This window comes from Microchirus variegatus, assembly GCF_963457635.1.
Source record: "Microchirus variegatus genome assembly, chromosome: 9".
Taxonomy (NCBI): Eukaryota; Metazoa; Chordata; class Actinopteri; order Pleuronectiformes; family Soleidae; genus Microchirus; species Microchirus variegatus.
Genome location: NC_139810.1, coordinates 5,555,497 through 5,569,422, shown reverse-complemented (window position 1 = coordinate 5,569,422; position 13,926 = coordinate 5,555,497). Strand labels below are relative to the sequence as shown.

At 44.0% G+C, this 13,926-nt stretch overlaps 1 protein-coding gene across 1 annotated transcript in view; it reads right to left on the bottom strand.

Annotated features, from left to right (window-relative positions):
* plxnd1 (plexin D1) overlaps positions 1-13,926 on the bottom strand; it is a gene marked incomplete at its 5' end in the record, with an annotated part of 152,229 nt that overhangs the window by 29,207 nt on the left and 109,096 nt on the right. Inside the window, 8 exons of the mRNA XM_083895357.1 lie at positions 269-303; positions 2,347-2,410; positions 5,988-6,091; positions 6,461-6,617; positions 6,796-6,942; positions 8,658-8,856; positions 10,947-11,077; positions 13,253-13,360. Coding sequence (XP_083751483.1) covers positions 269-303; positions 2,347-2,410; positions 5,988-6,091; positions 6,461-6,617; positions 6,796-6,942; positions 8,658-8,856; positions 10,947-11,077; positions 13,253-13,360 — 945 coding nt within the window. The remainder of the gene's footprint in view (positions 1-268; positions 304-2,346; positions 2,411-5,987; positions 6,092-6,460; positions 6,618-6,795; positions 6,943-8,657; positions 8,857-10,946; positions 11,078-13,252; positions 13,361-13,926) is intronic.

Below are 13,926 nucleotides of genomic sequence, written 5' to 3'. Positions count from 1 at the left end.
CTAGTCACCCGGGAAATTGTCTTCCAAAGAACTCATTATTCTGAAGTCAAAGGGCCCATATCTTAGCTGACGTTTATAAAAGAGCTTAAGCAGCATTAGCGCTGTCATGTCCTCTCAGCAGCTTTCCTTTTCACCTCCATTCACCCCTCGTTTTCTCTCTCTCCTTCGCCAGGTTCTGCGCCGAAAAAAAAGCTCTGGCAATAAACTGTGAGCGAGCGGTTACAGAAAAACACTGTCTGTCATTACACCTGTGTGAGCACATACTCACCAAATGCACGTATTTCTCTGTATCCAGATCTTTAACTAGAGAGGGAAAAAGAGACAAAAAATAGAAACACAGCGTGAAACAATGTGCAATCAGCAAGTTGAGCGAGACGATGGAGGAGGGAGGAAACAAAACAAAAGAGAGAGTGACAGGAGAGCAGCAGAGATAGAGTACATGCAAGAGGAGAAAGTGATTAAGGTGGACTGTGGGCTGGGTTAGGGGAGGGGAGCTGTCTGAGGGAATGAAAGAGAAAGATTACGAGTGAAAGGAGAGAGGAGAAAGAGAGAGATTAGGGGAGACAGACACACGGAGTCTGTGATTGGCTCGGGAGACGGCGTAATGAGATGCTAATGGTTAAAGCTCACTGGTCTATACATAGGCTCTGCACGCAAAACAAACTCATACAAATGTATGAGCAGTAACGAGGACGCGTGTACACGGAAATGTCCAAACACGGCGAACGCGGACTGTGTACACGGAAACACAAACGCACACTCATTACAGCTGCCAGGGATGCTCCTGCTGCCCAGCGGGAGCCACAGTCCAGACCCTCAGCATGGATCACAGGCAGACAGGACAGTGTTTTTATATCAGCCAGGGAGCACTACATTTTCACAACACCGGCGTTGACGCTTTTGAACAACGGAGCCAAGCTCGGGGCCACGTTAGGCGCTATTTTTGGCACGGTATACGAACTGTAAAAAGGCTGAAAGAGGCTGTGACGGACAGGAGCTGCGGCAGAACTGGAGCTCTGGTCTGGCACTGATTATGAAAAGGTAGACCTTTGGACAACAAATGAACAAGCCCATTAAAGGCCGTATGTAAACTCATCTGTCAACGGGCGGCGTAGGTCATTACATTACAGCTTGAGGCTGGACAATGTGCCAACGAGTGTCGCCTTTTTTGCCCTCCCCCCTCCCCCTCCCCACGCCCTCCTACAAGCTGACATTTTGCTAATGAAATACATCTATAACGTGGAGAATGAAGCAGGAGTGTAACCCCGGCGTGAAGCACAACACTAAGTGTTGTGATTAATGAGGTGGGAGTGTGTTTGGATGGCTGCGGTTGCGTCTTCTGGGAGGGTGTGCGGTTTCGCGCGTGTTTACACGGGGCGTATCGTGTTTCCGTGCTCAGTGGCGTTGTTGCGATTAAGTGTATTTATTAGTGCTGGGTACGCAAATGAACGCATGGCACGTTTCCATGACAATTGAAGGGAAAAAGATGCGCGTGACATCAGACTGTTCCAGTTCGACTTTAGGCACGCTAACGGCACTAACGCAGCTAACTGAGCTAACTGGTAAACAGTGCTTGTACTCTGGTGCCACGGCACATAAATAATAATGGAAATGCTAACGTTGTCCTTTGATAACGTTGACACCGTTAACCGCCGCTAACACGGTAACAAATGACACGCTTCCAAGACGACTGATCGGAAAATGACGCACGTGAAGTCATGTTTATGTGACTCCCGCTTGTTAAAATGAGTCTCTAAAGTAACGCTAAACTTTAAAAAGACGTGTCACACATACGCAGTACACAGGTACGCTGGTTGTTTGTAGCGCTGCTCTTTCCGTTTCATAAACAGACCGCTCCAGCTCGACTGTAGGCTCGCTAACGCTGCTAAACGTTAGCGTGCCACGGTGGGTAAACATGAAGTTGCGTGCCTCTTTTTCTGGTCAGTCGTCATGGAAACGTGTCATGCGCTAACGTTGACACCATTAACACTGTTAACCCGCCGTTAATGCATGACACGTTTCCATGACAACTGACCGGAAAAAGACGTGCGTGACGTCATGTTTATGTGACTCCCGATTGTTAAAACGAGTCTCTAAAGTAACGCTAAACTTTAAAGACAGAGGCAAAAAAACAGAGACTGTAGGTGTGCTAGCGGTGCAAAAGGAGCCAACGCAGCTAAAGGAGCTAACTGGTAAATGGTGCCTGGACTCCGGTGCCACGCGCGTCTTTTTCCGGTCAGTCGTCATGGAAACGTGTCATGCCTTAACGTGCCCAGCACTAGTATTTATCCAAGCGTGGGTGAGTGTGGGTGACACAGCGATGGGGTGTACTTTAAGGTGACATACCTCTCCCCAGGGTGTTCTCTCTCTTGTCTTTCATGCTCATGGCCAGCGATGCCCCCTCTGGGATCTGTGAGGACAGAGAAGGAGGGAAGAAAGATGAGAGAGGACAGAGGGCACGGGGTCACGGGGGGGTGAGACACAGTTGATTGACACCAGATAAGCATTATTAAGCAGGTCCTCTAGGGGCAGCGTGGTGCTGAGAGGTGCATTTGTCTGTGTGGAGGCCCGGCTGTGCTCATTAAAGTCGACTCGTGGCGAAAATGGATGGAACAGCTTTGCCGGTGAACCCAGACTGTTTGTACACCGCTGTGGCCTCACTGCTTTCTCAGCTCTGTCCCTCATGGCTCAGCAAAAACTAAACAGAGCACTTAACAAGTACAGGTAAAGGGGGTCAGAGGTCGAGGGGACGCGGGGCTTGTGCTTGCTCAGGCACAAATCATCGCAGACATAAGCAAACACACATGAGGACATTCTTAATTTGGACACCATGACTTTGTTTATTTTCCTTGCGGCAGTGGTTCTATAAACACTAGTAAGTCTTAAAAAAACTTAAATACTTTTAAAACTATTTAGAGTAGTCATTTCTGAAACTATGTTGTGGCTGAATGATTGTGTACAATATAAATACAGTATAAATGAATTATGCTCAACTGATTTTAAGATTGTTTTTTGAGGCTGATAAAATGTTTCTATTATAAACAGTTAATAACGTTATGGTGTGTGTAACTTAAATATTAAAGGTGCATTATGTAATAAATCTAAAGCAACTGGCCATAAAATCCTCCTAATATGTCACAGAGACTCAGGAATAATGTTCATATAACAAACTGAACTCACCAACAACAACAGTACAGACAAAATATTTATATATAAAAAAAATATTTTGCAGACTGCAAATCTTGTTTATGTTTTGAAATCATGTTTTGGCATGTGGCGCCACCTACCGCCAATCATTACAGTCAGTAGAGTTTCAGCTGCCGAGCAACCACGGGTTGCCAGTTACGTCAGAAAAACGAAACCTAAAAGACCTCGGTATTTTGAATTTGAATGTAGTAACTGTTTTTGGCCACATTCTTACATATGGCGCCTTTAACAACTGTTTGTTATGTTTACAACATTGTCAAATGAGTTCATACAATGCTGATTAAGCCTTTCAAAGCTCTCCTACACAACTCTCTACTGTATTCCTCAGTACAGCAGTGTTTAAATCATGTGTCGCAGCGGCTACATTCTCACACTGCACACAGGAAGTGATCCGGAAGAGGAGGAGGAGGCAACAGCAACGTTAAAAAAGTAAAGCGAGGCGACTTGGCGTACGACTAAAAACACAAGGAAGTGAGCACAAAAGCTTTCAGAAGTGGAACAGTTCAGCAGATAAATGACGGGATAAATGCCTCTTGTCACTGGCCCGCCTGTGTGCTACTGCTGTATACACACAAACGCTCCCTCAGACGGATAGTTTTGCTTCACAGAGCTTGTTTTCAGATGAAGGAAGCTGCGTACACATAATGCAACATCGCTTCTGTTCATTAAGACCAAACAGAGACAGAAATAAACAACGTGACCAAAGTTATTTGGTGTCAAACTTTGTCTTAAACAATTAAAACTATTGAAGTCAGACTGAGGGTGAATGTTTGTGTAAGTTGGTCCTAAAGGATAAACAGAGCAAACTTGGGTTGTAATAATTTGGCGATAGAGTTAAGCGACATGGAAACTTCCTCGTCCCACAAGAGCCTGAACGGTTTTAAACCTTTATGACTCATTAGTAATCTCCCTTTATTTCACAATCCAAAGTCAGCAGCAGCTCCATGACACCCCTTTAACATCCACATACACTGATTGTTCGGGTCTATATTTAAACAAATTGCCAATCGCACACTCTCTGTGGAGTGCTTTCACATCCCAGCTACAAATAGCTGCATTCTGAACAGCTCTGATGTGACCGAAAACCTGCAAACCGACTTCTCCTTTTTTTTGACACAAGATTCAAAAAGGTTCATCATAAGATAATCATGTATTATTCTGTTAAAACTTACTGCGGCGTCTAAATTTAGACTCTTCTCAGTAACAGTTGAGGTATGGCTGCATGCTACATTAAATGACCTGTAAAATGCAATTATGACACCATTACCACCGACGTTATTAAGTGGTAATGGTGTAACAATCCAAGTTGCGCTAAAGTCATTACTTTCTCTGTGTGAAAACACACAGGTTTGTGCGGCTATTCTTCTCAGGAACCTGCAGCGACTCCCATTGATTTAGGACAACCTCGACAAAGTTTACGACAACACAACCAGTGCAGTCCTCCACAAAACTTGATGGCTGGACCTGAAGATGAACACCAAGAGCTATCGACCCGTGTGGAGGGCAGTAGTACCGCCTATGGTATGGAAGTCAGCACATCCAAAAGCAAAGTCGTGATCAACAGCCCACTACCAGCTGCAAGAACTACGGTGTCCATGGGTGGCAAAGTCCTCGAAGACGTGTACTTCTTTATATACATCAGCTCGATCCTTGACAGGGACGGCACTTCCACGCAAGAAATCAAGGGTGAATTCCAATTCCTTGCTTAATCCTCAATCTCAAAAGTGCTGTCCCGATTCTCAGAAAAATTAAGTTGAGGGGCAAGTTTAAGGGCTATATCGCCCTCAATATTGAGATTTTCCGAGACCACCCTTGGGAGCAAGGGCTACCCAGAATGCATTGCGTGTTTTGACATAACAAAGATGTCGTCGAAAGCAGCGAAACGAGTATGCTACAAATTAAGTATTTTCTTTGTTAATAGAGATATAAAAATGATGAAAACCATTGTATTATCTTAGTTTAGGCCCATATTATGGATTACTTACGTCATTGTTGCGTAACATTTATTTTTATTTTACGATCTTTTGTCAATAGTCTGCGATTAAGGGGTGTCCCATTACTAAGTGACAAAATAACCCTCAACACTTGGTTTTGAGGGCCAGTTAAGATTAAGGGTTGAGCTTGAGGGTTAAGATTGAGGGTTAAGATAGGAATTGGAATTGGCCCAAAAACAAGAATTGAGCAAGCAACAGCAGCACCTGCTACACTTTTAGAAATTAAGGGTTCCAAAAGGGTTCTTCTACAAGGGCTGAGGTTCTACCTGGAACCATTTGCTTCTGAAAAACTTTCCCAAAGAAAGGGTTCTTGGCAACACTAATGGTTCCAGTAAGAACCATTTTGATCCAGAGAACCCTTTAAAATCCCTTTCCTGAATAAAGTGTTTTGAAAGGGGTCTTTGGTGGAACCCTCCAAAAGGGTTCCAACCTGGAGCCAAAAACAGTTCTCCTATGAGGACAAGCCAAAGAACCTTATATGGTTCTAATTAGCACTTTTATTTCTGAGAGTGTATCTAATCGCAATGCAAATGTTAGCCCTAAACTTGAGGTTCTTGAGGAGAAATGAGGTTCTGCCGCTCCATGAGGACTACGGGTCCTGATAAGGTCAGTGTTAAAGAGGTGACACACACACACACACACACCCCCAAACACACACACACACACACACACACACACACACACACACACACACACACACACACACACACACACACACACACACACACACACACACACACACACACACACACACACACACACACACACACACACACACACACACACCTGGTAATGGAAGACTGTGTTGAGCTTCTTTCGCCCGTCCTCCATCACTGAGGAGTTATCCAGATCCTGCAGAAGTTTGCTGTTGCTGCCCGAATCGAACATATCTGAGCAGGGGAGAGGAATCGGGAGAAAGGGAGGGGGGGAAAGTGATATTAAAAGAATTCCTCCTGAATTTGGAATATATTTGTGTGACAGAGGGCAGCCGCGGCTGCGACGCTCTGTGTCGCGACCCGTGGAAATATTCTTCAGCCATTAATCAAATCAGCTCTGCAGGCTGCGCAGCTTTTGAAAGCAATAACTCTTTGTGATTATGACTGTACACTCTCCTCGATGGATTCTGTCATTTGTTATATTGCAGCCTCAGGTTAGCTGAGCTTCATGAGAGGAATTGACCTTTTGCAAAGGAGATTACTATATCTGGGGGGGGGGGGAAAGGGAGAGGATGAAAATAATCAGAGAGAATGTGCTCTTACCCAGGTCTACGTCCTCTGCTCGCGGCCACTGGGAGAATGGCAGGTTTTTATAAAAGGCTTCTAAGATTTTTTCCTTCACCTGGCAGATAGTGTCTGTGTTCATGACCCTGACGGATAGCGAGTCCATGCCACAGCCCTGGAAGGACACGTTGATGTTCTGCAAAGGCAAACACAAAGCTTTGGGATTTCACGGCGAAGCCTCAAACTTTCTCCAGCCCCCCCCTGCCCCCCGTCCACTTAATTGCACAATTGTGCGTTTAACATTGATTTCCCAGCTCCGCCGAGGAAACACAGAGGACATGAAAGATGAACGGCGAGTAAGTGAGTTATCTGACCTGTGGCTTGGCCTCAATGTTCTCGCGGAGCAGCCACTCCTCGTTGAGGGTGTAGCGGGCCTTTCCTGTGATGGCATCTATCGATCCCTTGTTGATCTGCTGCTTGATTGCGCACAGCAGCAGGAAGAAAGGCTCACCCACTGTCTCCTGAAGAATGTCAACAACGGAGTCAGAAATCACACTGCTGGGAGGAGCGGGGAGTCTAACTTCCTGTGTTTTTATAAAGACAAGTGTAATCCTCTCCTCGTCTTTCCTTCTCATGTTCTCCCATATCAAATTAAGTCCTCAAAACCACTTAAACCTCAAGTTCTCGCAATCATTTTCCCCCTTTATTTTGTTCCTACAACCCTAGGATAGTTCAGACAGGCAGCTTACTATTCTTTCTGGTATGCGAAGGCCACCAGAGTCTCTTGACATATTTTGGAAACGGAGTGATGAGAAACATTGTTATAGTCCAGTCTCACCATTAAATATCACTTATTCTTACACATTGGACCTTTAACCCTAACTCTTAATCCAGCCTGTAGGAGTGTTCTTTTGGCACAGAGAGCACATTTGTTCCAGCTGCTATACACAGAGACATGGACTGTACTAAAGGTAGTATGTTCAATTTGTGCCAGTAAACCAGCAACCATTACCCACAAGAATGAAGTTAAAGTAGACATATTATTCCTGATACTATTTCTCCAAGTTAACCTAGTTCCCTGGTGTCCTAATGAACATGTCTGTGACATGCTTTGGTCAAAACACCTTAAGGATTAAGCCAGGGCCGTTTCTAGCTGTTTGGGGGCCCTATGCGAGATACTATTTGGGGGCCCCTATTTTTTCAAACTCGAGGTAGAGATTCCTAACTTTTTCATATATTCTGTGATGATGCAGCAGGTAACAAGGTAGCATAACAAGGTAGCATAACATAAAACAGTTTTAACCCACGATTCAAAAACAGTAAAAAATAAATAGCTAAACTTACTTCTAAATAAATATAATGGATTATAATGGGATTTTTACCTGATTACACAACAAACACTTGCAAATATATGCATAATGAATGCATGCAATACATGCAAATAAAGACAGGTAAAATATAATAAAATATGAGTCTGAACTTGCAGCTTGGGGGCCCCCTGGTGGCTGCGGGGCCCTATGCAGCTGCATAGTCCGCATATAGCAAGAAACGGCTCTGGATGAAGCACCACAGCAATTCAACCACTCTGCCAATACAGCCCTGTTCAGAACGCTCTCTTTTGAGTGCCTGTCTCTTTAAATATGCAAATGAGACACAGGAAACTACGTCAGTGTCACTGAGGCTAACGGCAGCTAACAGCAGTTAGCATTTGGAAAAGCCATCATTTGCCGACTCTAGCCGGCACATTGGCGTCATATATAAAATGTAAATCCTCTGAGGCTGGAAGTTTGTGTAGAACTCTGTGCTGCACTGTGCAGCCAAGAATAGAACACTTTGCAGACTTCTGCTCTTCCGGATACTATTGCCCTCGCCTGCACTCTCAAGTTTTTTTTCGGGACAAAAATTCCAGGAATGTCTCATTGTGACATAGCAATGAGTGCGGAAGTCAACATCGCATGTTTTATCTCCTGTACTTAGACTGAGGTGGACCACAAAAACATGTCTGAGTCATATTTTTTCACACATAGGGCCTCCAGAGTCCCAAATAAAAGGATTCAAATGATGAAAAAGTTGCATAATATGTCTCCTTTAAGTCAGACTAAACATCCTGAGGGTTTTCTTTTGCTAAGTGATGCTCAAGCATCACTTGAGTTAGCTGCTGTTAAGACAGAGATAGCACTAAGGGGACGATTCTATTTGCTCTCATGACTCCTCCCCCCCTCCTTTGAGTCCTCACCTTGAGGTAGCTGTACATGCAGATGGACATCCAGTTGGTCAGCATTTTCTCCACAACAGACTCCGTGCGACGCAGCATCAGCTTGGGGTTCTTCGAGGCCGACGCATCGATCAGGTCCACCAGCAGGTCTTTCATTATACTGGTGTAGTACTCCAGCTTACCATGGAGGGCGATGGTGAGCAGGGATGCCAGGCTGCATCTGTGGAGGGGGGGGGGGGGCGGAGAGAGAAAATAGATTAGTGGAGTAGACAGATGAGCAAAGACATGCTCATGTGTGTGGTCAGTGGGGGGGAGAACATGACCGAAACAACAACAAGGTTCCTTCCCGCAGCACCTATGACTGCAGAGCCAAATAAAGACCTGATCTAATGCAGGGAGTGTCTGCGTGACTAAATCCAGAGGTGCAGGGGATTTCCCAAACAAATCCCCTCTAATCCACCAGAAGGAGACGACATCAGTCAGTAAGTGCGGCTGCTGTGGGGATGTGGTCTTAACCCCTGGAATTTCTCCACAGTGACGGGCTACTTTCAGGATAGTGCAGCTTCAGTGATAGATAGCACGTATCACGGTGGTGTGAACTGGTGCTGTTCAGATGTAAACAACAGCTTAAAAACAGATAAAAAAGCCCAACTGTCTTACGTACGGAGAAGAGAATGTGCCATTATATTAACTGGATAAACATCTGTTTATGTTCTATCACTCTACCTCACCTCCCTCTTGTCCTTTCTCTCACCTCCCTTTATCTCCTCTGTCCCCCAATTTTTCCTTTCACCACAGCCGGTCGAGGCAGACGGACGCACATCTTTGAGTCTGGTTCTCTCAGAGATTTTCCTCTTCAGTTAAAATTTAGTTTTTTTTCTCTGCACTAATGCCAAGTAGTAGCGTTTGCGCTCAATGATGTTGTCTATGTACACTCTTAGAAATAAGGGTTCCAAAAGGGCTGAGGTTCTACCTGGAACCATTTGCTTCTGAAAAACCCTTTCCCGAAGAAAGGGTTTTTACAAGGGTTCTTGGTAACACTAATGGTTCCAGAACCATTTTGATCCAGAGAACCCTTTAAAACCCCTTTCCTGAATAAAGGGTTTTAAAAGGGTTCTTGGTTGAACCTTTATAAAAAGGTTCTACCTGGAGCCAAAAAGGATTCTCCTATGAGGACAAGCTGAATAACCTTATATGGTTCTGCTTAGCACTTTTATTTCTATGAGTGTACAACATTATTGAAATAATGTATGATGTGATTCAGAGCCAAACAAATTGAATAGACAAACAAATTGGGGAAACTTGGTTCTTTGTTGTGATGAAACCCAGTTGAAGGCCATTTTGGAAAGCAACTGTCTCTCTTTATGTTGACAAATGTTGACAGTTTAGTCATGATAGGATCAACTCGACAACATAATGCCACTTGTTTTGATTAAATATGCAGTGTAATGTTAATATATGCCCATTTTACACCGTTATACACATTGATGTAAACATTTTCAAAATGCTTTCAGTGCTGCTGTTATTGCTGCTGTCGTCTTTTGATTAGCATGTATCTCCTTTTTGTTGATGAGGGCACATTTATTCACCAACAAATGTTTCTCCTCCTCGCTTTACTTTCACAACCTTGAGACTGAAAGTCTGCATCACAGATCAAACAATAGATAGAAAATAGATCTACTGAAAGCATAATTAAACTTAAGGATTTCATTAACAGCAGCTTCATCTCCGTTTAAATGAAAAGAAAATCAGAAAAGGCTGCATCGACAAGTATGAATCAATGTAGAACTTTCTAGTTATTCAGCGTGTGTGATTGTTCTCGCTTCCCACAATGACCTACAGCACCGAGATGAGATCCTGATTAATGTTTATTAATCGATTAATGTTTATCTTACTGTATATTATTGCTCACTGAATTGATGTATTGATCGAGAGCTACTCTCTGTGTAGGCTCTTCACAGAAAAATAGGAATCTGCTGTCGCTGAACAATGATGAGCTACGAGATGACAGAACAGTCAGAGCAGGCTGGTGATTATCTGTGCAAAAGCACAAGCAACACCTTTTATATTAAATAAATTCCCGTCATCTATAGTTCATTGAAAAGGATTCATTATTGCAGCTTTCAAAAAAATACCTCGCATCACAATGAAGCAATAGCACCGCTAACCACCGGCGCTGAAATAATGACAGGAGTGAATTAGCATCTTTCTCTCGACTAAAGGTCACCCGGTTACACAAAATCTACATTTTCCTTTCTGCCGTTTGTTGAATGATCAAAAGTGTTGCGTAAATGAGCCGACGCCGTTTACCTGTCTCTCACGGCAAAGTCCTTCTGCTGCTCCAGCGCGTGGACAAACGTGATGAGAAAGTGCTTGTTGTTGAGGAGAGTGGAGAACAGGGTGATGCCCTCCTCGACGTTAGGCCGTGTTGTGCTGTTGGCCTGGTGACAGAAGAAGTGGGGGTGAGAAACAACAGTTTTGCTTTTTTTCCCCCCCTCTCTCTGCACAAACTCACCCACTCAAATTGCATCAAACACCTGCTGCAACCTCCCCAATCTACTTCACCGCCTCTCATCCTGAGTGACCCATCTAGTGATCACTTCATCTTTTTATCACGGCTCTTTTTGCCACAGCCCTCTCTCTCTCTCTACGTAGTATCTGTATCTGGCTGCTGCTGCTGCTGCTGCTGTGTGATTGTCTCCAAAATGTGCCGAGTCGACTTAATGAGCGCGGCCTATCTATGGGTGCGACTAAGTAGCGGTGAAATGGAGTCTTCCCTCTGGACTGCAGCCATATGGTGTAGTTTGCAGCCTGACAGAAGGAGAACAGAGGTGTCCATTAAGATAAATGCCCGCCTATGAGATTTATTTGCTGTGACCTGGAAAACACTTCCTGGGAAGATGATGTGGATTCAAGGCACTTCATCACCGTTGGACAGGCTCCCCCGGCTGCCGACACACAACTAGCGCTACTGGCGCTGCAATCTTTACTTTCTCTGTTTCGAATGTGCGCAAAGGCACATTTGGGTTTGCACCAAGGATTCTCATTGAGTCTCAATAGAGTCAAATTGTTGTCCCTAATCTTAACCAAACCACAATTCAAATATTTACCCCTAAACTTAGGGTTAGGGTTACCCTAACCCTTAGGGTTACTCTAACCCTAACCCTAGGTCTTTGGACAGCCTAAACAAAGCAATATCCCTAACCATAACCATTTCAAGTTAGCTAATGCCTAACCTTAAACTTAACCAAACCACAATTCAAATATTTATCCCTAAACTTAGGGTTAGGGTAACCCTAAGTCTTTGGAAAGCCTGAACAAAGCGTTATCCCTAACCATAACCGTTTCCAGCTAGCTAATGCCTAACCTTAAACATAACCTAACCACAATTCAAATCTGAGCCCAAACGTAACCTGTTCCTCAGAAATTAGGTTCTGCTTCAGGCTCATGAGGACAACTGGTCCAGTCAAGGTCAATGTAAATACCAGAAAAGGTCCTAAAGAGGCAGCAAATACAAGACCAAACACTGCATACACTGAGGTGTATAACACTCCATCCTCCACACACATTAATCTTCATATTATCTGCTCTTCTATTATTCCCACCTACACATGTGGCTTCTATTCATTTAGAAAGCTTAAGCAAAGCATTAGCCCTACCAGTTAACGCTTAACCCTAAACTTAACCTAACCACAATTCAAATCTGAGCCCAAACTTAACAAGTTCCTCAGATTCTGGTCTTCATGAGGAAAACTGGTCCAGTCAAGGTCAATTCAAATACCAGAAAAGGTCCTAAAGAGGCAGCAAATACAAGATCACACACACACATTACTCTCACTATTATCTGCTCTTCTATTACGCCCACCTACACACATGACTTCTATTCATTTGGACAGCCTAAACAAAGCATTAAATGCCTAACCTTAAACTTAACCTAACCACAATTCAAATCTTTACCCATAAACTTAACAAGTTCCTCAGAAATGAGGTTCTTCCTCAGATTCTGGTCTTCATGAGGTCTAGTCCAGTCAAGGTCAATGAAAAGGTCCTAAAGAGGCAACAAGATCACACACACACACACACACACTGAGGTGTATAAACACTCCATCATCCACACACATTCTTCCTACTACCATCTGCTCTTCTAAACTTAACCAAACCACAATTCAAATCTTAACTTCACCAGGTCGTCAGAAAGGGAGATCTGCCTCATTAGGACCAGGCTTTGGTCTCCATGAGGACTACTGGTCCTGACAAGGTCAGTGTTTGTGCCAGGAAAACACACACTAGTGATGATGGACTTGTGGAAACGTGTCATTAGCTCGCTGTTTGACAAGCGAAAAAAAATCTGTTTACGTTTCGCTCGGTAGAAACCACTTAATGACATGTGTGCAGTGAAGGTAAGTGCACACAAACACACGCTGACACATGCTCCACTCTCATGCAATAACGCAGACGATGGCTATCTTTATTTCATGAAGAACAAGCTCACCACACCACAAAGCCTTAATAAGCTCTGTTGTGACCCATTTGAGAAACAAAAGGGAGCAAAAATCAAGTCACTGTGGCAGAAAAGGAGCGACCCATCCTTACACCGTAATGGTTTAACTCCTCACCTGCCAGTCCTGCAGCAGAGGGTGAGTCTCCGGCAGCTGCACTCGAGGACCCAGACCATCGTTCTCATAGACGGGCTGGACCAGACTCTTCTCGTAATCTGAGAACATCTGAAACACACATCGACACGGACGAAAATGTCACACAAAATAGTCAACAAGAGAAGCTGGTCTGGAAACAAAAGGGCAGAACTTTCTTAAAGAGGCCTTGAATGGACCCGGAGTTTCTGTGACAGAAAAAAAACATGACAACATGACACAAAACTTCACAAGCCTTAACCTCTTCTTCACGGTTGCCCCCGGGACCATAAACAAAAAAAACGTGTCGACTGGACAGCGGAGAATCCACGGATTCGAGCGGTACCATTTTTTACCACCGGTACCTAAGAAATCTCAAATGGCACAGATGGTGCCAAGCTGAGCCAAAAGTGTGAAACGCCCAGACATCTCTTTACGAAAACCTCTGTAATTTCACTCTGCTTCATTTCAGCAGTATCAGACTTTGCACAGCTCATGTCCACATGTTGTTACATGACCTCCATGTGTTTTTAAGCTCCTACTGCATATTTTAAGGTGATATTTGCTTTAAAATGCAATATTTTTTAGGCGAGAAAAAAAAAAAAAAGTTATTCTGTGTTCCATGTACACTTACTCTGACACAGTGACATCTACGGTGA